The 26,219-nt window shown below is 47.5% G+C and overlaps 1 protein-coding gene across 2 annotated transcripts in view; it reads left to right on the top strand.

Moving 5' to 3' along the window:
• The window catches only part of CPPED1 (calcineurin like phosphoesterase domain containing 1), a 102,207-nt gene that overhangs the window by 9,339 nt on the left and 66,649 nt on the right, over window positions 1-26,219 (top strand). The window contains exon 2 of one of the 2 annotated variants that reach the window (XM_044232883.1): window positions 10,247-10,465. In XM_044232883.1, the coding sequence (XP_044088818.1) occupies window positions 10,247-10,465 (219 nt within the window). The remainder of the gene's footprint in view (window positions 1-10,246; window positions 10,466-26,219) is intronic. The other variant, XM_044232885.1, reaches the window with a different exon arrangement.

Here is a 26,219-nt window from a genome sequence, read left to right as displayed (position 1 = left end):
AAAGAGTCCCAGAGTGGTGAGGATTGCTTTGCTATCCTTTGCTATCCTTTGTTGTTGTTTTTAACCCCTAAAATGAGATTAGTCCCCGGAGGAGATGAGGGGAAGTGCTGAAGGCAGCGAGATCGTGATTCACTGGACAGATGGCTCCTGGGAGAAACCGCAAGAATTCCATTTCGTTGGCATTTGCCCTTTAGCCAGGAAGCCTCCCAGAAGCTGAAAAGTCTCCCCGCCTTCGCCGTTCTCTATCCAAAGCAGTCGCCCCAGTATGTGAACGGAAGGGTGTCCGAACGGAAGCCTGTAATTGTGTGTGTTCGTGTGCCTGTATCTGTATCAGCTAGTATTTTCTGCACACCCTATGAGCGGTGCGGGTTAAATAAATGGGAAAGGTTTTGATGGCTTCGTCTCTGCTCAGACAGGGCTAGGAGTTACCGTGAGTGAGAGTTCCGATCCTAGAAGCTCAGGCTTGACTGCTTACTGTGTGCTTATGGCGTGTAAATGCTTTATGTGTCTGCGCTCAGTCATTGGTCACAGCAGCCCTTCTTGGGGTAGCTGTGTTCCTCTTACTTTACGGATGAGGACACTGACACCCCGAGAGGTTAAGAATTCTTAACCTGGTCATGTCACATGGTTCGTAAAGGGTGGACATGGGATTGGAGCCTGGCCTGCAAGCTTCAGAGTTGAGGCTGCCCTGAGACCCCGTGAGGGCTTTGGGAGATGGAGACTTTAGTCTTCCTCAAGCCCACATGTGCCAGCCTGATCCATCCTCTGCCCTCCATTCCCGCTTGCCTCTGGAGGCAGGGTCCTGTCCTTGCCGTGCCCTCTGCCTGGGGAGCGTCCCCACAGCCTCTCTGTGCCTGGCTCTCATGTTGCCTCGCGGCTCTGTCCATCGCCCGCTCCCAGCCACCTGTCACCCTGTCCGTGATCGCTGTGATTGCTACCGCGGTGGTAACGAGCATAGCATGCGGCCCACTTAGGGGTTGACCTGTTCATCATCCATCTCCCCACTGTGTGGAGGTCTTAAGGAATGGGACCTGTGGCTTTGCTCACTGTCAAGTGTCCAGTGACGAGGGCAGCACCTGTCACATGGCGAGTGCTCAGAACAAGCTCGCCGAACGAGGGAAGAAGGGACCGCTGCTGGAGTTTCAGGCGTTTCTGTGCCCTTCTAGTTACATGGGGGCACGTGGACCCGCCTGTCCCAATTCCTGCCTGATTCTGAGTCAGAGACGTCAACAGGAGCCCAAGCACTGAACTTTTTAAACAGTGTAGCGACGTGCCGTTACAGTGATAGGGCCTGGTTCGGCAGACTGTGCGCCCCTCCGGCCTCTTAACCAGTATCTTCTGAAGCGCAGACGAGATTTGGGAAATGAGACTTTGCTTTATAAGAATTAAACTGAGAGCCATTTATCATTGTTTCGCACCTTGAGCCGTTTGAGGTAGCCTGTGCAGGAACTGGTTTGGCGCACCAGGAGAGCAGAAGCTGTCCCAGTATTGGGTGGGAATTAATGGCATGACGGACTCGCCTGGGCCTTTTTCTGGTTGCGTGATGAACACAGTGACTCATTTGCTTGTTGGGGGGGGGGGCGCACTGATTACAATTAGCCATCGATTCACTGGTAATAGCGAAAGGATCGATGAAATTGCCAATTCTTGGTCTATGGTCAGAAGTCAGCTTTCATTGAGGGGGACGGATATGCCTGAAAGGTGTAAGAAAAATGAGAGAGAGGCAGTGTATCGACAGAGACAGATTTCCGGAAGCAGGTAGTTCCCGATGTGAACTGCAAAGAACAGTTGTCATCCGAACCTCTGTCTTTCGGGCGGGATATCAGCACGTAAACAGTCTCGCAGGAAGGATTAGTAGTAAGGCGTCGTGTGAGTTTTTAAAGGTTTTTAAGATTCTTCTCTGTGTATTGTTGCTTTGTACCCAGTAAATGCTAAAAGAAGACTCACGGGCCTTTACTGTCTGTGGTTTTATACCACCCAAATCAACTGTCTTTTTATTCCTCAGTGTTGAAAGATGGTTTCTATGACAGTCTCTCTCAGTTAGCAGAAATCTGCAAGTGGCCAGATCCCGGTACTTTCTATACAAGGGCTGAATCAGATTCTTTTTTCTTTTCTTTCTTTCTTTTTTTTTTTTTTTTTTAAGATTTTATTTATTTATTTGACAGAGAAGTCACAAGAAGGCAGAGAGGCAGACAGAGAGGGGGAAGCAGACTCCCCACTGAGCAGAGCCCTGATGCGGGGCTGGATCCCAGGACCCTGAGACCATGACCTGAGCCAAAGGCAGAGGCCTAACCCACTGGTCCAACCAGGTGCCCCCTGAATCAGATTTCTTTTTTTTTTCTTTTCTTTTCTTTTTTTTTTTTTTTTTTTAAGATTTTATGTATTTATTTGACAGAGAGATCACAAGGCAGAGAGAGAGGAGGAAGCAGGCTCCCCGCCAAACAGGGAGCCTGATGTGGGGCTCGATCCCAGGACCCTGGGATCATGACCTGAGATGAAGGCAGAGGTTTTAACCCACTGAGCCACCCAGGCGCCCCCTGAATCAGATTTCTTTTTTTTTTTTTTTTTAAAGATTTTATTTATTTATTTGACAGAGATCACAAGTAGGCAGAGAGGCAGGCAGAGAGAGAGGAGGAAGCAGGCTCCCTGCTGAGCAGAGAGTCCGATGCGGGACTCGATCCCAGGACCTTGGGATCATGACCTGAGCCGAAAGCAGAGGCTTTAACCCACTGAGCCACCCAGGCGCCCCCTGAATCAGATTTCTAAGGCCAATTTTTTTTCTATAAAAATATTTTAAAATTGGTTTAAATTTTTATTTTTATTTAAACACATTTTTTGAAGATTTTATTTATTGAGAGGGACAAAAGAGAGAGAGCACAAGCGAGTGAGAGTACAAAAGCAGGGGGAGGGAGAAGCAGACTCCCCGCTGAGCAGGGAGATGGGGGGCTCAGCAGGGCTCGAGGCTGGAGGCTCTCGTGGGGCTCCATCCCAGGACACTGGGATCATGACCTGATGCACTGATGCACATCGTGACCTGATGGGATCATGACGGAAGGCAGATGCTTAATTGACTGAGCCACCCAGGCGCTCCTGATTTAAATTTTTAAAAGCTAAATTTTAAAATTTGATTCAGACTATGGTACCATAATAAATTACCGTAATTCAGTATGTGTGATAATATAATAAATAACATATACAATAAATACAGATAGACTATATATATTATATATATTGTAATATATATCTGACATCATTTGGACAGTCCTAGCTAGATAGGTCTTCTCTACAGTCTCACCTGTGTGACCACCTTCCCTGAGGTCGGGGCTCGGGGGAGTAATAGGGCTGGTTCTGCCCTTCAGGCCTTGTTAGACCTCAAGCAGGATATGTAACCTTGACCTTGCTGAATTTCTTCTGCACCTCTAAGCAAAATGGAAGCGCTACCATAGATATTGCTTGTCACCGCACATGTCCACAGGGTCCCATGGTTTATGGGACCAGTCGCGGACCATGGTCAGTTAAAGACCACATGCCCCCTTCGAGGAGCAGCTGGTGCTCGGCACAGCCAATCGGCATCCTCCAACTGGGCCTGGTTTGGCTGGATTCTCCAGGAGAATCTAGAAAACCAGGTATCTGTATGAAACTCATGAATTTAAAATGTTGGCAACAAATTCCAAATTTTAGAACTATTATGTGGGCCAAATAAAACACCCCTGCTGGCCAGACCGCAGCCAGAGGCCTGGAATGTGAAATTACTGGAGAGGATCACCAGTTGGCGTCCCATAGAAGGCGGGTGTTCTGGGCTCTCGCCTGTCCCCTGAGTCAGCCCGGTGCTGTTGGCAGGGACTGGGAGCATCACAGCCTTCTGGGGAAAAGCTCTGGGCCTTGCCAGCGTTATCTTTATGTACAATTTACCAAGATGTTCCATTCGAAGGAAACCTTTTGGAGATAAAAATGTCTTTATGGCGGTGGACAACTTGCAGGCGGGCCCGAGGCACATTCTGTCTCCTTGATGGCTCTCTCCCCTCCAGGCCGCCCGGCAGCATGGAGATTCTGAACAGTAGAAGCCTCTGCTCAGTAACTGTGTGATCTTGAACTTGAGTATAACTAAGATCCCTAGTCAGGCCTCGATATCCCCTTTTGGTTAAATAAGGGGGTTAGTCATTCTGCAAATCCCTCCCACACTGAAAATGTCCAGTGGTGTAGTGGGAAAAGGCTGGCTTCCATAAGGTAAGCCTTCAGCCTCCCTGGGACGGGCCGTAATCAGTGGGCTCGCTCGGCTCAGTCCGGGAGAGCCAGTTGTAAGTGGTGTGGTTAAGGATGAGACGCTAGGCCTTCTTTGATAGCACGCTCCGTGGCAGACAGACTTGCAGATGGTCCCGGTGATCCCCGCCTACTAGTATCCATGGCGTGGGTGATCTTCTGCTGTTTTGAGCGTGGGTTGGCCTACCAACTCGATTATAGTGAACAGAATACAGCAGAGCAATGGGATATCACTTCCATCACCATGTTACATGAGAAGAGAACTTCTGTTTGCTAGCGGACACTCTCCCTTGCTGGCTTTGATAAAGCAGGTTTCCATGTGACGAGATGCCCTGTTGGAGAGGCCCACATGGCAAGGAACCGAGGGTAGCTCCTGGTCCACAGCTAGTGAGGAACCTAGTCAACAGCCCCGTTAAGTGAGCTTGGGAAAGCAGATCCTGCCCCCTGGGAGTTTTCCTGTGCAACCTCAGCGCTGGTGGACACTTTCCTTGGGGCTTGCGAGAGACCAGGAGCAGAGAACCTGGCTGAGTCACTCACATCCCCAGCCCTCAGACTCTGAGATCGTCAACGTGTATTGTTTCAAGCTACTACATTTGTGTTCATTTGTTGTATAGCGATAGATTGCTAACACGCCATCCTGGGAATTTGTTACAGAAATTAACATTGAAAAAATTCAATTCACTGTGGACATTGTTATTTATAGAAGACTGAAGGTGTTTTCGTGAAATACCTGCAGGCTTTATGATGTATTAACGAGGTATTAATAGTGCGTACTCTGTAGACATTAACGGAAGTTTGTGTCAAATGTTTCAAAAGATCGTAGTCTTGTTTTGTTCCATGTAGGTCAGAAATGAGGTCTTCATTTCATCAACCTCACTTGATGCTTTAATGCATTCATTCTGCAAGTACTTGGTTTATCTCAGAATTTGACCTTGGCCTTATATCACCAGTTAGGGTCCCTGACTGTGTTCTTTTATCAGTTTTGCAAATTACGGGGCTGAACACAGGCAGGGACCTAAAAATGAATATGAACATACACAAAACAAAAATAAAACTGAACCCCCCCCCAAACATCAGTAGGAACATATGCAAAACAACAAGTCCTCCAAGCCATTATTTTAATTTAGGGAAACAAGAATCACTTTGCACCTGTTTCTGATCAAACCCATTTAAGCAGTTCCTTGATTATTTATAGGTCAGTGCTTTTCAAAATTGGATTTGCATACCGATCACGTGGGCATCTGTTAGAATGCAGAGTGTGCCTCAGTAGGTCTGGGATGGGCTTGAGATGCTGCCTCTCGAGCAAGCTCACAGGTAGTGATGCTGATGCTGGTCCAGAGGCCACACCTTGAGGCCCGAGGTGTAGACCCAGCCCCGCTCCTCCCAGTGCAGCAGGCTTCCCTGATGCCCTCCTGTCATATGCAGCTTCTCCCTCAACCTACACTTCCAGCAATTCTGCTCATTTCTGGGGGGTTATCAGGCCTTTGCCATTCAACCAAGCAGTCCCATAGTTAAGTTCTTTGACTAGGAAGATAAAAACAAACAAAAAAGCTTGCCGGATGCCCAGGTGTCTTTCTGATTTTCCATAATAAAAAATGCTGTGATTGTGTATTGTGGTGCTTCAGGAGTAACCTCAGCATTCTGAACTTCTGTGACTCCAAAGGCCAGAACCGGGTTCTCAGGGAGCCTAAAGAAAGCAGCTGGCCTGTGCCAGGATCGGATGAGTGCTCCATCCTGCAGGGGAAGGCACAGCAAGGGCTCCCTGGCTCTCACAGGTGTCCTCTAATGCCTGTGACCTACCCTGGCTGCGACTCTGGACTTGGGCAAAATAGTGTAAGGCAAGCGTGGTTAAGCATTCGCTTTCATAATATTTTGAGGGATGGGGGAGGTGTACCTTTACAGAAGATTCCTCCCTCTGCAGCTCAGCACCAGAAGTCTCAAATACCCGTAATTCAGCCTTGATTAATACTAAGATGAGACTGAAGACCACGAGCTTCTGTAGCAGAATTTTAAGAGGACCCAGGTGCTCTTGAGAAGGCTGGGCTCCAAGTCAGCAACTTGCTCTTAACGACATAGATAGGGCAGGCGGAATAGTGTATGTGAGCTGGCATTTATTTCAGGTCAAATCTATTTATTTTGTACCCTGTCATCATAAAATTGAGATTCTGTCTAAGATTTTACTAAGTGAACAAATAATAAGGAAAGATTTATTTTAATACCCCCAAGGACTATTGACTTTTTGAGATGATGACTGTTTGTTGTAGGGAGCTATATTCGTTAAAATGTTTGCCATGGAAAACAATTCATAAATTCTGTTGGTCATAGAAGATTGGTTTACGTGCCAGCCTTGGAGTGACGATCACCTCCCTGATCTGGTTCTGATTAATTTACCCGGTTTAAGTAGCTCTGCACACTGCCTCAGAAATAGGAATGTCGCTAAAAGCCTTCAGTGTAAAAAGGTTATTATGCAAGTAAAATAAATGAATAATGCTAACAATTAAATGTAAAACCAAATTGGAATCCTGTTTTTTTTTTTTTTTCATGACACCGGCCTTCAACTCTTGTAGACGTCTTGCTGACTCTCTATCTTTAATGCCCGATCTCTGAGTTATCAGTTATTACTTTGTAGCAGAGTTCCCTGAAACTTGACAGCTGGAAACGGCTATCTCACAGGTTCTGTACAGATCTGAGTCCTGCCTGGCAGGATCTTTTTGCTGTAGGTTCTCCCACTGGGTTCAGGCACAGCGTCAGCTGGGGCTGTGGTCTCATCTGATGACCCGACTAAGGGAGAGCCCTTTCCCAAGCCTGCTCACGCGGTTGTTGGCAGGATTCTGCTCCTTTTTGGTTGTCGCGTGGAGTATCTCTGCTCTTCACGGGCTGTTGCCTCCGTTCCTTACCATCCGTGTTGGCCTCTCCAGTAGGTGAGTCACAGCACGGCAGCCTTGACCTTCAGAGAGAGAGGGCTCTGAGAGAGAGAGAGAGAGAGAGAGAACGCAAGATGAAAGACATGGTCTTTTTCCAGCCCAGTCTCTGTCTCTCTTTTTAACTATTTTATTAAAGCATGATTGACATGTAAAACGCTGTAATATTTAATGTGTACAGCCCCATGAGTTTGGGGATAAGTAAACACCTGTGAAATCATCACTGCCATCAAGGTCATAAACAGACCCATCTCTTCCCAAAGTTTTCAGCAACCCCTTGATAATAATAATAATAATCATTATATTATAATATATTAAATTATAATGATTATAATAATTATAATTTGTGTGTGTGTGTGGTAAGAGCACTTAACATAGATTCTACCTTCTTAGCAAATTTCAAGTATCCAGTACAGTATTGTTAACTGTGGACGTTATGCGGACAGGAAGTCTCCAGAACTTCTCTGTCTTATAGAAATAAAACTTTGTAGCCTTTGACCATCCCCTCTGCCATTTCCCCCTCCTCCCAGCCCCTGGCAACCACCACTCCACCCTCCGCTTCTAGGAGTTTAACTATTTTATAGAACCCACATGGGGGGCGAGACCAGATAGTATTTGTCTTTCTGGGGCTGGCTTCTGTGGCTCAGCCCTCTGAGTTCAACTATGTTATTTCAGATGGCAGGCTTTCCTTCTTTCTAAGCCTGGATAATATGACATTGTCCAGATGCACCATATTGTCTTTGTCCACGCATCCATCGAGGTACGTTTCAGTTGTTTCCATGTCATGGTGTGGCCTCATCCCTGAAGGGGCATCCCATCACTGTATCCTGCTTATGAGAACCAAGTCTCTAGGTACAGGCCATGCTCAAGGGGAGGGGATGGCACAAGGACGTGAGTATCACAATGCAGGGCTCTCTGGGGCCTTCTCAGAGTCTTTCTGCCGCACGCAGCGAGGGCTCCATGAATACGAGTTCGCATCCGTCATTGCGCTCGATCCCCATCCTTAAGATGCGTCCTGCAGGACATCATGCACTCTTTGTCCGGACCGAGTTCAAATTGGTTGTGCTTTGAGCAGCTAACAGTCGGAGCTGCAGACCCAGAACTGGGGGCTTAACTTGCATTACAGTTGGTTCTGTAGAGGATGTGCAGGGAGTTTGCACGCTTGCATATTTAAGTTCTGAGAAAGGAATTGAGAAGGAAGGGAGGCCTAAAGCCAGAGAGCCCCTCTAAGATGACAGCAAGCGAGGCATGGTGGGTGGGAGCGTGGTGATGAAATGTAGAAAGGTTAGACAGGCTCCTTGCCAGTGAGATCTCAGTGCAGGTGACCTGCCCCAGGGAGAGGCTTTCCCTGTGCCTCCCGTTGAAATTAGGTGTCGGGGGCACCTGGGTGGCTCAGTGGGTTAAAGCCTCTGCCTTCGGCTCAGGTCATGATCCGAGGATCCTGGGATCGAGCCCCGCATCGGACTCTCTGCTTGGCAGGGAGCCTGCTTCCCCCCCTCTCTCTGCCTCTCTGCCTACCTGTAATCTCTGTCTGTCAAATAAATAAGTAAACCTTTAAAAAAAAAAAAAAGAAATTAGCTGTCCGTTCTCCCTTCCCCCTTCTAGAGCTGGTGCTCTGCATCATTCCCTGCTCTTTTCTTGTGCACGGTCTCTCTCCCCCGTGAGGACTAAGCTCCAGGAGACCAGGGGCCTCGTCTGTCTAGGTCCAGCCATGTGTACCATCAGCACCACGTATGGGCCCTGGCAGACCGTAGGCTCTTAGTAAATACTTCCCGAATCAATGAATGAATTGAGCACACAGACGTGAAATGACTCCAAGGAGCTTTTTGGAAATCGTAGTATCTTCATGACTTCCAAAGGAAATGCTGCCGATTCAGTTAACATGCAGAATATACTAACTTGTTAAAGAGAAGAAAACAGTCTCAGAATTGTGGGGTAGTTTTGTCCCTGCCACTGATGACTCTTGGCCGTCGGGCCAGTCATGTGCCCTCTCTAGGCCTCCGTTTCTCAGTGTTTCCATGCAGGGGCTGTAGGCTGGGTCTTCAGACGGCTCTGTCCTCAGATCCAGCTCAGGCCGAGGCGGCTCTGGTTTTCAACATTGGTCTACCATGGAAGATTCTGTTTGAAGAAAGGATGCTATCCCCCGGGGTGGGGTGGGGGTGGTTGGTTGACACCCATAGGGCTTCCATGCCCACCAGTGGCCATTCCAGCTTTGCAAAAGCATTCCTGGTTGCAGTCCTTTTGGCTATGAGGGGTTGAGACCTGAGGCCCACAGAATTTAGGATTAGCAGAACCAATGGGAAGGGCCATAGGAAGGCTAATAATTTTGGTGCAAGCGATCCAGCGCCCTTTCCAAGAACATAAAAGATCGCCTCTCTTCCTTCCCTCCCGCTTCCTCCCACCCCCTTGCCTCACACCTCGCTTAAGCCCACATCATGCAGCCTTTGAAATGTTAGCATCGATTTTTTTTTTTTTTCCCTCGTTGACTAACTCATTTCAAGATTTCATTTCTGGCACTGCCTTTCCTACCAGATAGCCAGAGCTTCCAAGCTCCAAGTTTTATAATTAAAATTCTGTCACATCCCCCGAAACGGTGCAAATTGTGCCATTACGCCTGGCATAAAAGATTTGAAAGCACTTCACCTAATAATTTAAATATAATACTTCTGGTAGCTTTCAATTTCTGGTATTTTTAATTCTAATTAAAAACCTATCATTGCGCATTACTATCCTCCGTACAGCGTTGCTGGTGTGCCTCCGCGCTCCACTTTGGCCGGCTAGTTTTAAACAAACAGCTTGGCTGCGTGGCTGCTGCGGCCCACGTGGTCTTTCCTGGCCTTTGGGAATCACCAGGTCCCAGGCATAATTAGTATAAATCACAATCCTCTAGACTCTGACAGGAAAATGGTATGTTTGAAGAGCAGCTTATTAAAATGACCTACTTAATTTAAGAAAAATATTGTATCCACTTGCACAATAACCTGGATGCTTTCCCTGACAGATTTTATAATATTTCTTCCCTCTCCTTTTTTTTTTTTCTCCCCTTCCCTCTTTGTTTTTACAAGAAAAGGAAAGGGAATGGAAAGGCCCGTTCTACTTCATCCAAGGCGCAGACCCACAGTTTGGACTAATGAAGGCCTGGTCCACTGGGGACAGTGACAGTGGTGGTGATGAGTGGGGGCAGGAGATCCGTCTCACTGAGCAAGCTGTTGAGGCCATCAACAAGTTGAAGCCCAAACCCAAGTTCTTTGTTCTCTGTGGGGACCTCATCCATGCCATGCCAGGTAAGACTCGTGCTGTTGATGTCACCTTCTTGCCTTCCAGTCATGACTGCATTTGGGCAGGGGAAAACAAAAGGATTTCTCTTAAGAGATGTCTTGGTTCGGTAATGGCCCATTCCTTCTCTCCATGGCTGCTGGAGTATCCTTGGACATCAGAAAATGCACCCTCATTTTTACATTTAGACTTTGGCGAGATTAATCACAGTAATTAGGCGCAGCTACAGTTCTGATGATCTGAACTTAACTCTGAAAAGTGAAACAGACTCCCACAAGTCACCTTTATTTCTAGGGGACAAACTTGAACTTCTTTCAGATACCATATCCACAAGTGTAATGTTCTCTTATTTCTTCTCTTCTTATACTTCAGTATCACCTGTATTTGTGCTTCTTCATTTGCAAGTGACAGAAATCTAACTTAAACTGAATTATTACTATTATTTTTTTTTAAATTAAAAGTGCATGTTCCTTTATGGGACTGTAAAATCCAGGGGCAAAGGTGGGCTTCAGGTATGGCTGGATCCAGAGGCTCAGAGGTTGTTACCAGGACTTGGTTTCTCTCGCTCAGCCCTGTTTTCCTCTGGGTTGACTTTCTTCTTACACAGGCTCTCTCTAGGTGGTGGTTCCTGGGAGCTCCAGGTTTACATCTTCTCACAGAAACCACAACAGAAAGAAAATACCTTATTCTTGGTGGTCCATTCAAATCCCAGACTGACAGCTATCTGGCTCATGTGGCCCCTTAAAGCCAGGATATGGGTGGGGTCTACAACAGAAAGAAAGTACCTTATTCTTGGTGGTCCATTCAAAGTCCCAGACTGACAGCTATCTGGCTCATGGGGCCCCTTAAAGCCAGGATAGCAGTGTGGTCTAAAGAGCAGGATGATTTCCCTCAAGAGACATAGAATGTAAAGATAACAGATGCCTTCTAGAACTCTCTTGCATTTTTGTTTCCTCCTCTGATACCTTTTCCCCCAGGCAGGAGTAACGCCCAGTGACCACATATACACAGGTAGAACTGTGCCGGCCCATCAGAGAGGTAGAGTAGACCAGTAGACCCCCATGGCCACCCTTAGTAGACCAGCGGTCTCTTCCTTTGGAGCAGTAGTGGGCCTGAAGACCATTGCCGAAAACACCACAGTGGCCATGCATGATTGCTTGCTTTGGCTAACGCTGTCCTGTAAGCCTGCGCTCTGAGTCCTGTGATTTCCAGTGCCTTTAGAAGCTGAGGCACTCTATGGTAAGCTGGGGTGCATTCATTCTTCCCCATGACTTCACTTTTCTGGCAGCCTGCCTCTCCAGAAGAATCCCAAAATGAAAACGTGAGAGTGGGAAAGGGGCTGCCCAGAATCACAGTCCCCAAGGTCCAGTGACTGTAACGAGCAGGAGGAACCCTCCGACCAGCTCTCATTCTCTGTTGATACATATTTAATGCAAAGTCCTGAATGTGGACGTGCCCGTGTCATTCATTGGGTACCACTGGAGAGAACCCAGGGTGGTTATCCCTGGAAAGCCTGTCCTGCTCTTGGGCTTATGCAAAAATGGCAAGGTGGGGAAGAAGGAAAATAAGGCAGTGGACAGAGACCTCCACACCTGCCACTGATGTGCTGGGTGAACTTGGACAGACCCCTTCCCTTCTCAGAGCCTTTGTTTCTGAGCCAGGAGCCCACTGATGTAGTAAGCATTCAAAACTTTGATCCCAGTGAAGAAGGGTCAGATAGCCCTGTCTCTCTGTGCAGCTGGTGCACGTTTCAGCAGCTGGTACAGAAGCACATGTCACAGCGTGGTGCTGTTTTGTTTTGTAGTGAGGTAAAATCTTAGCTGCCTGGGAACTGGGCCATCCTTGGTGACCCTCAGCCAAGGGTTTCCTGGTGCTGGTATTACACACTGCTAAAGGCAGCACAGAATGCCCCAGTTTCTAAAGGAGTTAGAAATCATAGCAGGACTCGGAGTTTTGGTTTACCTGGTAAAGCCAAGGTAATCTGCTAGTTGACCAGGTTAATGCTGCTTCCAAATGGTCTGATCTGCTGTTAGTTAGGTTCTTTTGGATCTTTTGGCCCAATACGCACCGTAGTATCAGCTAGATCTCTCACTCTAGACCGTCCAGTGAGCAAACTTCTGCTTTTATTGGACACTTGAAGGTCAGATTCCAGTTTCATGATTTTTATGTCCAGTGGCTTCTTTTCTTTGAAAACAGAAAGATAGGGGTACCTGGGTGGCTCAGTTGGTTAGGTGTCTGCCTTCGGCACAGGTCATGATCCCAGCCTCTCCTTGGGCTCCCTGCTCAGCGGGGAGCCTGCTTGTCCCTCTTCTGCTCTGCCTGCTTGTGCACTCTCTCCCTCTGTCAAATAAATAGATAAAAATCTTAAAAAAAAAAAGCAGAAATGTTATAGGACTCACTAAAATTATATAACATGTTTTTGTAGCTGTTTACCGACTCATTCTGAATTATGTTAATATATTCAGTCATATTTCAAAATAAGATTTAAAATGAAAGCCCTCTCTGCAGTTTCATTGCTTCTTGAATAAAAGATACTGAGCATAGTAAATGAAAAGATACGGTTTTTATGATCAACTTTTTCCATTGGTCAGAAGACCTTGTAAATGTGAACCGGCAGTCTTTTGAACACATAATTTTATATTCAGTGTGACCCGAGCAGAATTCACATCTGTTCTGAAGAGTTGGACTGTTTGGTGGGGTTGTAGCTGAGCCAGTGGAAGGACTGTAACTATTTTGAATATTGTGGTCTGAGATTAAACAGACTGTTTTAAAGCTAGTTACCATTTTTTAATATGCAATTAGTGGCTTCCTCCTCATTTAGCTCATACGCAGGGGCAGACACTAGAAAAGTAATTATTTGCTTTGACTGCTTAGCACATTGTTAATTATCAGATGCATGTATTAATAGGCAAATAAAATCAGAAGCATACTTTTAATTCTACCATAAATAATATCCTGGGCCAAGTAGTTTTAAGTTCAAACTGGAGGAAAAAAAAAAAACTTCATGAATAATGCTCTTTCTAATGGAAGTCATAATGGCACTTTTCCATTATACATATTCATCACAAAATTTGTTCATTTACAAATGCCTACCGTGTGCCCACTGAGTGCCAGTTAAAGCCTTAGGCGCTGTGGGTATGATGGTTGGAAATGAAAGGGCGGCCCGTCCGTGGAGCTTAGAGTCTGGTAAGGGAAGTGTGAAACCAGGGATGGCGAGGGGCCCTTCTGGAACCACGCCCTGCAGAGATGGTGCCAGAAATGCAGGACAGAGTCTGGTTAGTTTTGAAACAACGTGTTTTCATTCTGCAGATGTCTTTTTGGTTACCTTCTTTTTTCTTCTTCTTCTTATTTTATAAAGCTTCTCTATGGGCTAAATCACATAAAGAGAAAGTGGAGATTTGTGCAAATACCGAGCCCACCAATTTTCACTCCTTCACGCTGAAGCCCAGGGTGACTGGTCGGTCGCTCTGAGAGGCATTGACCCACTGGTACTGTCCCCAGGAGTCTTCTGAGTCTTCAGCAGGTCACACGAGGACTTGACATCGGAATGTGGTGATGCAGTCGGAGTACAAGAATTCCTTTCACACCGTAGGATTTGGTTCGCTATTAATGTGCACGTCTGGCCTGTTGATGAAAAACTGCCACGAGCACACAAAACAAAGAGTGTAGAAAAAATTCTTCCCTGGGTATAAAGGCTCCTTGAAGAGCTCTTCGTGTGTTGACTTCCGCTTGGGCAGAATCACGGTTCTGTGATTTCGTTCAGTTCATGATTCAGCCTCCAGAAGTCCTCTGTTACGCTAACCGAGGCAGACCCGGGTTCGCATTATTCCAGTGGATGGTGTATGAGTACCCCACGGCTGCTGTAACAAATGACTGTGAACTCGTGACTTCAAACAAACAGATTTGTTCTCCTGCAGTCCTGGAGGTTAGAAGTCTATAGTGGGTCCGTCCTTCTAGAAGTTCCAGCTTCTGGAGGCTGCCCATGTTCCTTGGGCCATGGCCTCTTCCTCCCATCCTTTTCTTTTCTTTTAAAGATTTTATTTGTTTATTTATTTATTTGACAGAGAGGGAGACACAGCATGAGAGGTAACACAAGCAGGGGGAACTAGAGAGGGAGAAGCAGGCTTCCCGCTGAGAGGGAGCCCGATGCAGGGGTCCATCCCAGGAACCTGGGTTCATGACTTGAGCCAAAGGCAGAAGCTTATGACTGAGCCACCCAGGCACCCTCTTCCTCCCGTCTTCGAAGCCAGCAGCACAGCATCTTCTCTCTCTTCTGACCTTTGATTCATCTTCTCGTATTCTATTAAACCTACCCTCCTGCTTCTTTCTTATAAACACCCTTGCGATTATTGGCCCACGCAGATAACCCAGGATAAACTCTCCATCTCAGTATCTATAACTTTATCACATCTGCAAATTCCTCTTTTACTGTGTAAGAGAATAGGGTCACTGATTTGGGGGTTGGGGTGAGGACATCTTTGGGGGGCATTTTCAGCCTGTCACAGATGGCATGGGGTGCGGTTGAAGGTGTGTATCTGCCAGGACCGGTGTTCCCAGCTCACCTACCCTGGAGAGTCCTTTGTTATTTCCCTTTTAACCGATGGTGGAAACTAGGTCAGAGCAGTTAAGTACTTTTCCCGGCTTATAAGTGGTGAAGTCAGGATCTTACATGGATCCTACTGTTTCCACACCTCATGAACATCTCACACCCTACTCTAAGGGTTGGCCCCAGAGCAACCGTCAAGGGTCTGTTGATCTGATGACAGGGAATCAGCATTTTAATGAGATCCCCAGGTAAACTTATGGATGATCAAGTCTGAGAAGCTCTTGCTAGACAAGAATGTGGTAGGCCCTGTGTTTTTTGCATTAGGTGCACTTTTTGTATGTACACTAGTAGTTTGTGGACATTTCCTTCAGCTGTTAATAACAATGGTATTTAACAAGGAAACTATTACTACTTTAGACTTACTATGCTCCACTGTCAAAGGGAAATGTTTTTATGGCTTTTATTTTGCTTTCTTTTTTTTTTATTTTTAAGATTTTATTTATTCTTTTTTTTTATTTTTAAGATTTTATTTATTCATTTGAGGCAGCGGGGAGAGAGTTTGAGAGAGAGAACATGAGCAGCTGGCAGAGGCAGAGGGAGAAGCAGAGTTTCCGTCAACCTGGGGCCCCAGTGTGGGGCTCAGTCTCAGGACATGAAGACCATAACCCAAGCCGGAGGTAGACGCTTAACCATCTGAGCCACCCAGGTGCCCCTTAGTTTGCTTTCCAAACAATAGTTTGAACAACGAGAGTAGAGTGACCTGTGCCATGCAGGGTCAAAACAGAACTTGTCCAGAATATTCAGGAAAACAATCACACATGCATGCTTTTATGTGGAATGGTCAAGAGAGGCAGAACAGGTTCCTTTGACTTGGGTCGTGTCAATGTCCATCCCTTATCTGCTATTCCAAAATCCAGAAAGCTCTGAAAGCTAAGGGTTTTTTCAGGTTTGAAAACTAACTCAGTTGGCAGCAGAGCTGACCTGAACGGACACGATTTATAATCTCCCTTTATTCCTGCTTAGAATATTCATCTGTTTCGCTAGTGAGGTACTACCGTGTTCCAAAATGGGATGTCACCTGAGACCCAGCTCCGGGTGTAATTTAACAGGTGCCCCGTGCCCAGTACTCTTTCCAAATTTGCCAACCTCCCAGTTTCCAAGGAGGCCTGGCCCCTCGGATTTGGGATAAGAACATATGGATCTGCAGTACTGATACTTTTGGATTTATGGACGAAGAAGCCCTTTATCACTAGACGCAGAAGGCTTTCTTCTCCTTCCTGTGTAACTTTCTCTCGAGATAACATACGCACACCATTGCATAGGAACTACATTTTAGTTTCACCATTAAAATGATCCCAGCCAGGGCGCCTGGGTGGCTCAGTGGGTTAAAGCCTCTGCCTTCAGCTAAGGTCATGATTCCAGAGTCCTGGGATCGAGCCCCGCATCGGGCTCTCTGCTCAGCGGGAAGCCTACTTCCCTTCCTCTCTTCTGCCTGCCTCTCTGCCTATTTGTGATCCCTGTCTGTCAAATAAAAAAATAAAATTTAAAACAAAATGACCCCAGCCATCTTATATATGAATTTTGGGCTCTGTTGTTGTTGGGACCAAAGGGACTGAATATGACCGTGGACTTGAATTCAGAAATAACTCTGACAAATTGAAGGAGAGGGTCTTCTGTACACCACGACGATGTTAGCTGCAGGTAAGTGTACCATCATTCACTAAGAAAAGTCATAACTTGCAGCAGAAAAGGTCCAGGTGTCTGCAGATAGGTCTGTCAAGGTCTGGAAAGTGAAGGAATCAGCAGAGTGGTGGTTAGGGATTGGGGGATGCTAGGGGACCATAAAGTAGAATTACTAGTAAACGGGGATGGTGGCTTTTTGAAAATCCCATTTCATCTAGTTTGGTAGCAGTTTCCCTTAAATGAGATGTTAATGGCTGGGCCAGGGGCCACATAGGAGTTGCCATGACCAAATGACCATCGAGACACCTTCCCCACTTGGAGATTTCTCATTCTAGGATGAAGGGATGGAACTGGGAAATGAAGCCATATCGAGCAAAGTTGGAGGGTTTTGGTGTGCCGGGCTTCAGGCAAAGAGTAAGTCATTTGTCCTTCCAGCGTTCACGTCATCCAGGAGGGCTGGTGTTCGTTTTTCCCCAAGCTGGGTAGGCGCCAAACAACAGGAACAGAATTCTGGTACAAGACAGACTGTGATAGCAAAGCCTCGGAGGCATTGAAAGACAAAGCCAGGATTAAGGCTCGGGCCAGGAAAACGTCTTATCTCATCCCTGCAACCTCGACAAGTTCACCTTCCTTGGAGCTTAATTCAAGTTCCTGCCGGGCAGTGGGGGCTGGGCTTGGATCCCAGCAGAGCGTCTTTTCATCCCTCGCGCATGCGCATCGGCCGTAGGGCCTGGGCAAGGTGTTCCCTGAAGGCAGGTCAGATGGATCGCTCCCGTGTTTCCCACGATGCACAGCAAGCGGCCACAGGAGGCACCGGCACACATTTCTGGATTCAGTGAACAACAGTCAGTTCAGTTCTTTACCAGCTTACTTTGTGCGAGACCATGTTCTGGGCGCTTGTGCTACCTCCGTGGATAAAAACAGACAAAAGTCCTTGCCTGACCTAGAAAAAAGAAACGGGGACCCATGGAAACGTGACATTCTTCTGTGTGTGTGTGTTTGTGTCCGTCTCATCGTTTGTGGTAGTCAAACCTCGGCTGGGTAGGGATGGATTTTGTGATTATTCTTATTAGATTTTTTATTATTATTTCCTTATTATTATTCTTATTAGATTTTTTTTTAAAGATTTTATTTATTTATTTGACAGAGAGAAATCACAAGTAGATGGAGAGGCAGGCAGAGAGAGAGAGAGAGGGAAGCAGGCTCCCTGCTGAGCAGAGAGCCCGATGCGGGGCTCGATCCCAGGACCCTGAGATCATGACCTGAGCCGAAGGCAGCGGCTTAACCCACTGAGCCACCCAGGCGCCCCTCTTATTAGATTTTTAAATTACATAATATGTCAGTATGTTTCCTTTGTGAAGATTCAGAATCGACATCTAGAATAAACTGTGCGAACTTGCCCAAGTCTCCCTTGGGGTCAGTCCGTCTGTGAGCGCCCGTGTCTTACATAAATGTCATTATTCTGTGTTCTGGGCCTTACTTTCTCCCCTTCCACGGACCTAGAAAATCTTTTATGTTTGTCCAGGGAGGTTTCTGCCAGGCTTTTAAATAAGTGCATTGCATTCCGTGGGTTAGATACTGTAATTGGTTAATCACACCCTCCCCCCTCAGCCAAAAGGAGGAGTAGAAATCTCCTCAGGTTGGAGCTAACGTAAGCAGTGCTGTTATCAGACGTTCTTCCTTGCACTAGTCAGTTTTTCTCGAAGTCAGGTGCGTTGTCTGGGTTTGGGATCTGCTCCGGTCCGTTTGCTGTGTGGTTCCCCAGAGGACATCTCTCAGGGATGGGCTTCCACATTCCCTCCTCTGTGCCGCCAGCATCTCAGTCCCTGTCATACACGTCTAAGTGCCTGCACTGCCCGCCGCATTGTAGCTACTCAGAAGGTATCCATTGAACAGAAACCCTCCTGTCCTTATCACAGTAGGATTAGTTGTTGTTGGGTTTTTTTTTTTTAAAGGCTCAGTTAATGTGTGTTCATTTCCTCACCTGTGTGATTCGTTAGCCTTGAGTTTTTAATAATAAGTGCTTACTCCAGGCTTCAAGATATGCTGAGATTTGAAGACGCTTTACCATACAGCTTAACGTAAAAGGGGTGATGGGAGTGCTGGGAAGTGACGTGCCTGGGGGGGGGGCGGCATCACCAGGCCCTGGGGATGGGCGGGGGCTTCCAGCCAGCTGCGTGTGGCCGTGGGCGGGGCGGTGGTGACCCGCAGCAATCAGCAGGGCCCCATGGCTCCTAGATCCTTCACATCCATTAGAAGCCTGTTAAGGCTTCCAGGCAATCAGCAACAGTACCTTCCTTCTGTGGCGGCTGATTGAAAGTGGTTTGAACTAATTTACCTAATATTACTAATTAGGGAGCTTGGAGCATTACCTGAAAAGTTGTTTCTGATTGTGTGTGTGCTCATCCCTGCCGTACCCCCCCCCCAAGCCCCCCAGCACTTGCTGCGGCTGCGCTTGCTGCCGCTGTGTCAGCTGATTGTCCCCACTCAAGGCGTCTTAACCTGTTCTGTGCCGTGTGGGCAGACCACCTCTGGACCACCTCAATAATGTTTTTAAACACCTAAAATAAAAGGCATAGGATTTCAGAGGAAACCAAGCGTGTTGAAATTCACTTATCAAAATACCTTTCAATTATTTGATAGAGTAAAATACACACTTCTTTGTTGATGTGTTATACAACCCAGTGTCCCAACAGGGCTAATCACTACTGTAATTTCAAAGTGGTGCTGAGCTTAAACGGTTTCACGAGGGATCGCTCACAACTGTAACAGGATATGAAAAGTCCTTGTGGTTTCTGTTGGTGACGCCGTCGTCACAAGAGGCTTAATAATACCCCTGTGATTTTCCGCTTAATAGTAGGAGGAAATGCTCAATGACAGAGGTGAGCGAAATTGTAGGGTTTCCCCGTGTAGGCTCACAGGCTCGTGGGCCCCAGAGGAAGAGCCCTTTTCCGTGCACAGGTATGGACATACTCTTGTTTGCCCTTCGGAGCTGTCTGGTCCTAGTCGACATGGGGGTATTATCATTGACCAAAGAGTTGATGCGTTTAATTAGAGGCTAAAAGCTTGGTTAATTGTGGCTAGGAAAATGTGAATGTTTGATTATTTAGTGAAAAGAAATGGCTGGAGCTGAATAACAAGAGCCAGCAAACAATTGCCTCTTTATTAAGGGGGAAAAAATAAAGAAAGAAACCAACCCTTCGGTAGTCTTTCTCTCTGGTTTCCAGGGTTTGGATCAAAAAGTAAAAATTGAGAGCCTTGTCATATTGGTTCATTTGTTCCATAAGCGTTTGAGGAGACTTAAACAGAATCACACAATAAAAAAAAAAAAAATAAAGTAAGAAATGACCAATCAGGACCAAAGAAAATCTAAGTTCATTGACGAAGTAATGCCCCGAGGGAGGGGCAGAAACAAATAGGCAGGAGTCCAGGACCTCTGTGGTGATCAGATGGTAGATTAGCCAGAGAGAAAAAAAGACAGTTGTCAGAGAAACAAAACCAAACCTATCTCTGAGAGGGGCACAGCTTTCTTCTAGAATGTCTTGGATTTGAAAGAAAAATTTTTTGAGGATTTCATTCTGGGGCGCTAAGTAATATCATGTCCGACAGGGGTACATTTGGGCCCTAACCCTGGGAGTGAGCCCTGGGAAAGGCTTTGTCCAGGCGGTGAGCCCTGCCAAACTGGCCGAGAGCCAGTATGTTTGCCTGGGTGCCTTGGCGAGCGGAGTGGGGAGAAGGTCTGTAGCTTTCATCAGATCCTTTGAGGGCTCCGTGACTCAAGGGTAAGGAACCTAGGACTTGCGTGCTCCTGCCTTCGACTTCCCACCTGAGGACACCTTCTCTCCTGATCTGCCAAGGTCATAGACGCCATTAGGCCAAGAACCTGTTGCGGTCTGCTCTGGGGCCCTCCTCTGCCCTCTGCCCCATGCTGGGGGCTTTCTGGGGTGGTGGAGGGATGCTGCAGAAACGGGCAGACTCCCCTGGCAGACTGGTATCTTAGAGGCCAAACCAGTGTCTTTCTAGGTCCTGTATTGCTGATGGGAATATTTATATCTTTCCTTTCATTGTTTTTTGCTCTAAACACTCATTTCCTGGAATTGGGACATTTCACCTTTTGGATGGGCCTGTTTTCTGCCACTAAATGAAATAAATAAAAATGAAAGGAGCATGATCCCAGAGGCGTTCCCTTATCAGGTGATTGGTCAAGTGATGAGAACGTGAGATGCAAAAAAATAACGAGAGCCTGGAAACGTGGCACGTTTAAGTGCCAGGCTGCGGAGGGGGCACCTGTTCTGTAACCCTCAGATTTAGAAAATCACCTGCATGGTTGGAATTCTAGATTGTTGAACATTTATATTCAGCACTAGTTCCTGAATAGCTTATTGGAAAACCATGGTAGGTTCTTTTCAACGCGTGTTATTTGGGTTGTATAAAAAATTTACTCTTCCTTCCTTCCTTCCTTTATGTGTTATTTGGGTGAAATACTGCTGCTATAATCCATAAATATTCTTGGGAAGAAATTTTGTATTGATCAGAAAGGTAGCAACCTCAGAAATTTTCACGTAGATAATATACCTTCCTTCATCTTTTTTTTTTTTCTTTTCCAAAACACCGTAAGGCATATTCCATATTGTACCAAAGCCGCCAGTTATGTCAAATGTTTTATTAATTCTATCCCAAGTTGGCTTATGGTACGTATTCAGCAGTGAGTCGCAGTAAATGGAAACAGCCAGTGTAATAAGCTGTAGCTGTTAGATGCAAAATTAAATGAATTTTGTCTAATAACATGTATAATTTAAAAAGCAGTAGAACCTGATTAAGCTTGATCTGTTGGCAATATGACGCCGGTTCACTACATGAGTAATGCCTAGGCTTGCAAAGTTTTAGATCAATGAATTGACGCACCTCAATTAATTAGGGAAAGATAATGGAAAGGATTCGAGATGGAAAGGATTATGGCTCTATAAATTCTCTGGCACTAGATGAAACTAAATGTTTTTAATTGAAGGAATAAATCATTTTCTTAAGCCCCACGCAAGGCTGCCTCTGCCACGGAGTCCCCAGTTATGGGACGTCCCAGAGCAGCGTCCACCTGCTCGCCGGGTCTGTGCCAGCCTTGACCGTCGGCTCTCAGAAGTCTGGTCCGACTATAGTTCATTTACTCATTTGTCTGATCAGTCCCAGCAGCGAGCACAGAGGCCCCCGTTTGTGCACGGTGCCTTAGCAAGGAGCAGGCTCAGTGTCCGGCCTCAGGAGGTGTCCAGGCTGGTCGAGGAGGGAGGTGGTTCGGCCCGCAGCCCTGGTCTGGCGTGCTGGCTTACGGCGGCCTTCACGGAGCAGCAGTGGTCCTCGGTGACCCGCCGTGCGCGTGGTTTCCCCAAGCAGATCCCACCCAGCAGGGATCTGGTACCTTCTGGTACAGCAGAAAAAGTCTGCCCTCCGGCCACCACAGATGGCCTTCTCCTCCGAGAACACCAGTCAGTAGTTTTTCACGAAAATGAGAGAACATCGTCAGGCTTATGTACGCTTGCACACATAGCATTTTGTAAAAAAGCAGAAGGGGAGCCAGAAAGACACAGCGTTTATGCGTGTCACTTTTGTTGTCTTTAGTGGCAGCACATAGGGGCTCCTATCCTGGTGTTTAATGCACGAGATACCAGAGTGCGCACCGTCGGTCATCTGTCCCCAGCTGGGGACATTCTGTTGTGTCCCCCGTTCTGTCACGACCCGTACTTAGGGCCCCTGTGGGACCCCGCGCCTCAGTGCATGTGCGGTTAGGGATGTGACTGTGAAGTCAGGGGCCGAAACGCAAGCCCCACATCCCTCGTACACCCGCTGGGTGACCTCCGGTGAGTCCCCTCTCTGCGTGGCCGAATTTCCTAATGTGTAAAGTGCAGGTAATCATGGTACTTCTCCGGAAACTTTCAGAAGTGTGTAGAATGCTGTCTGGAATTTGGTACCGTACAGTAGCCACAATGACTTCTAGTAGTTGGGTTTTTTATTTTTATTTTTATTTTTTTTAAGATTTTATTTATTTATTTGACAGAGAGAAATCACAAGTAGATGGAGAGGTAGGCAGAGAGAGAGAGGGAAGCAGGCTCCCTGCTGAGCAGAGAGCCCGATGCGGGACTCGATCCCAGGACCCCGAGATCATGACCTGAGCCGAAGGCAGCGGCTTAACCCACTGAGCCACCCAGGCGCCCCTAGTTGGGTTTTTTAAATGAGAGCTTTTTGTTGAGTTGGAATCCGTATACATTCCTTCCGTGTAACTGTATTCAATCTGAGTCGTTCCGTATGACTGAGCCACTAGAAGTGGACAGATCGGTGGTTTCATGACCTTCACGGAGCTGTGCAGCTGTCACCACTGTCTTATCTCAGAGCTTTTTTGTCGCCCCCCAGAGAAGCTTTGTACCCAGTAGCAGTCATTTCCTGGTTCCCTCCAACCCCTCCTCACACCCAGCCCTGCACAGCCACTAGCGCACCTTGTGTCTCTGTGGGTTTGTGTGTTCTGGACCTTTCCTCTGAATGGCAGCTGTCACTGAGCATCGTGCTTCCAAGGTTCCCTCACATCATAGCAGGTGTCCGTGCCGCATTCCTTTTCATGGCCGAGTAATATTCCACGGCGTGTCTCTACCACATTTTATTGATCTGCTTCTTGTTGTTCATCTGTGAGTTAAATTCCTAGAAGTAGATTGTTGAACCAAATGGTGATACTCAGAAAAGCGGAAATTGGGCCTTTGTCTTAATAATATGGTACAAACTAGTCCATTTTGGTATTTTTTATCCTGTTGCTGAATGGTAACCCTGGCGGCCCCAAAAAGATCAAATTTACTGTCGTCTGTGTCTGAGCCTCACCCCGCCTCCCAGAAAAGTAAAAATAAAAGAGAGGGTGTTTGTAATGTGGAAATGAAAGTCCAGGGCACTCAGTGCAAGGGAGGGCGTGGAGAGTGGCCCAACTCTATGCCTCAGGTCAGCCCCAGTTTGCCATCTGAAATGGATGAGAATCAGTCTGTTTATTATAAGACTCTAACTCTTCTCCACAGATTTCTTTAAGCAAATTTTTGTCTGGACACAAAACCCAAACTTTTAGAAATTAATAGCATGTTCACTAAGTTGACTTGAGTTGAGTGGCTGGTGTCTGTAGCTTTCTTTTCTTGTCTTTTTTTTTTTTTTTCTTTAAAGTAATCACTTCAAAAGTGGCCTGTCCTGACTCATTCCATATCATTAGATCAACCGAAGTGGCCACAGAATTTGGGAAGAGCTTGTTACCGGAAACAGTCATACTCACAGGAGTGGAGAGCCACCACGGTGACTGTGTGACTATGAGATCATGGTGGTGGTCTCCCTTCTTCCCGATGACCAAACGGTCAGGTCTGACAGCCTTCCCAGCACTGCGCAGCTGCTATGGGATACTGTGGCCAACCCCCGTTCTCAAACTCAGAGGGCACGCTCCTTTCACTGGACCCTCACTGGGCACCGACGTCCTAGAATCAGCCCATCTAGCTGCCGTCCTCCGGTGAGCCAAGGCTGCATAAAGACTCGGGGAAAAGGGTGAAGGCAGGTGGGGGACAGGTGTTCTCGACTTGAGTTTGGTAACAGCTCAGTTTTGGATCTAAACCTACAAAATACGGAACGATCTGCCTCTGTGTCCACATAAGGGCGAGGCCGTGCGGGTGTGTGGTCTAGTTGCAATTTAGGCCATCCCGCCAGCCCCCCGGGCCACATTAACACTATCAGCCTTAGGTTAATAGGATGATATTGTCGTGGGAATTGCTTTTCTTTGTTTAATAGACCAGGGCAGCGGTACTCAAAGATGTCACATTTTAAAATTTCACTTATCAGTAAATTAAAAATGGTCTCCAGAGTCTGTAACCCAGGGACCTCCAGACCGTTGGCACAAGCTGTGGGAGATGTGCAGCGATTCCCAACAGAAGGCAGCTTCCTTACTATGCCCAGTGACGGGGCCTGCTGACAGCCCGCCCCGGGACCATTGGGCCCCCAGCAGCAGAAAAAAAACTAAAACGACCACATCATTAGAGCAGCCCCTAGACTCACCAGAGATGAATGCGACCGTCTTCTTCCAAATCTTAGCATCACTGTGTTAAACTCTCTTCTGAGACAGGTAAAGGTTCTTCTGCCTGTGAAGGGCACACGTAGCAATCGGTTATTTAGAAAAGACAGAACCAGATGTTTTCAGGGGATGTTTGTGCTTGGCCTCCCAGTGCCTTGGAGGGAGGCAGAAACCACCTGCTGTGACGGAACCCAGAGGCCCAGAAGCTCTAATGCTCTTTCCAGCTTCCCTTGCAGCAAGGACTCGGGCATGTGACCCGGTGTCAGCCACTCAGTGTCACCCGAAGTGGATTTTGAATCTTCAGCTGTAGACACGGAAGACCCAGGGCCTGTCCTGGTGCGGGGTTGGCAGCTACACCCACTTTCCAGAGGCAGCGCTGGGCAGGGTCCTCATGTTATTAGCATCCAGCCGTGACGGTCGGCAGTGTCACCAGGCAGGCGGGGACCGGGGCTGGGGTGCACCCAGTGTTTGTCCCTGGAAGCATTTTTGCACATGATTTGAGCCTCTTCTACCCTCTTAGCCTTGAAACCTGGTTCTCCAGCTTTCTTTGATTCAGAGCTACCTGGTACCCTTTAGTAAATTGCTTCTTTGCTTAAAGGAGCCAGAATCACTTGTTTGTGACAAAGATCCTGACCGGTGGAAGCTTGTGCATCACCCCTTTTCTGTGCTTCCCAGTTACTCACTTGCCCCCAGGCCCGACTTCACTCTGCTTCTGCCTGCGTGTCTGCCTGGTCGGTGCCCTCACACCTCACTTCCATCACGGGAAAACCGAACTCGCTCTCCTTAGGGCTTCCTTTCCATTTGGTGGTATCTCCTTGTTCCTTCAGTCACAAGGATGTGAACTTTTTGGATTCGTTCTCGAGCCGTCTTTCCTCCCCGCCCAGCCCCCCACCCAGTGTGGCCCTTTCTCCGCAAAGCCTGGCCTGACCTCTGTTGTATCCGCCCCGGGTGCCCATTCCGGGACTTATGCATCTCTCTGGTGGAATTCTCTACCAACAGTCTGGCCGAGGGGTCAGCTTGCCCCTTCCACAGGCTGCCTGGTCCATCGCTGCCGGGTCACGTGCTCAGCCCGTCACGTGCTCAGCCCGTCACCCGCGCGGTGTACCTGTTAACAAATGGCCTCCATCCTGCGCCGCCCCGAGCAGCCCGTCCTGTGGTGTGACTTTGCCGCTCTTCCCCTTGGGAGGTGGCGTGTGTTTCTCGTGTTCTCCACCTGTGCTGGCAGAGGGCGGCGGTCTAATGGCGCAGGCCACAGCAGCCATCCTCCCGGCCTGGGTCCCAGCCCCCGCTGCCTCATGTCATGGCCCCGTGACCTTGGGCCGCCTCTAGAAAATGAAGCTAGTAATGGTACCTGCTTCCAGGGACTTGCTGTGGGGAAGGGGCAAGGTAAAGAGCCTGGAAGGGCTGGCACGAAGCACACATTGGATACGTGGTGGCCGAGCCGTCCGTCTTGTGGCTGCTC

This window comes from Neovison vison, chromosome 14 (assembly GCF_020171115.1).
Source record: "Neovison vison isolate M4711 chromosome 14, ASM_NN_V1, whole genome shotgun sequence".
Lineage (NCBI taxonomy): Eukaryota > Metazoa > Chordata > Mammalia > Carnivora > Mustelidae > Neogale > Neogale vison.
Note: the sequence above shows the minus strand (reverse complement) of the source record. Positions and strands in the feature narration are given on the sequence as shown.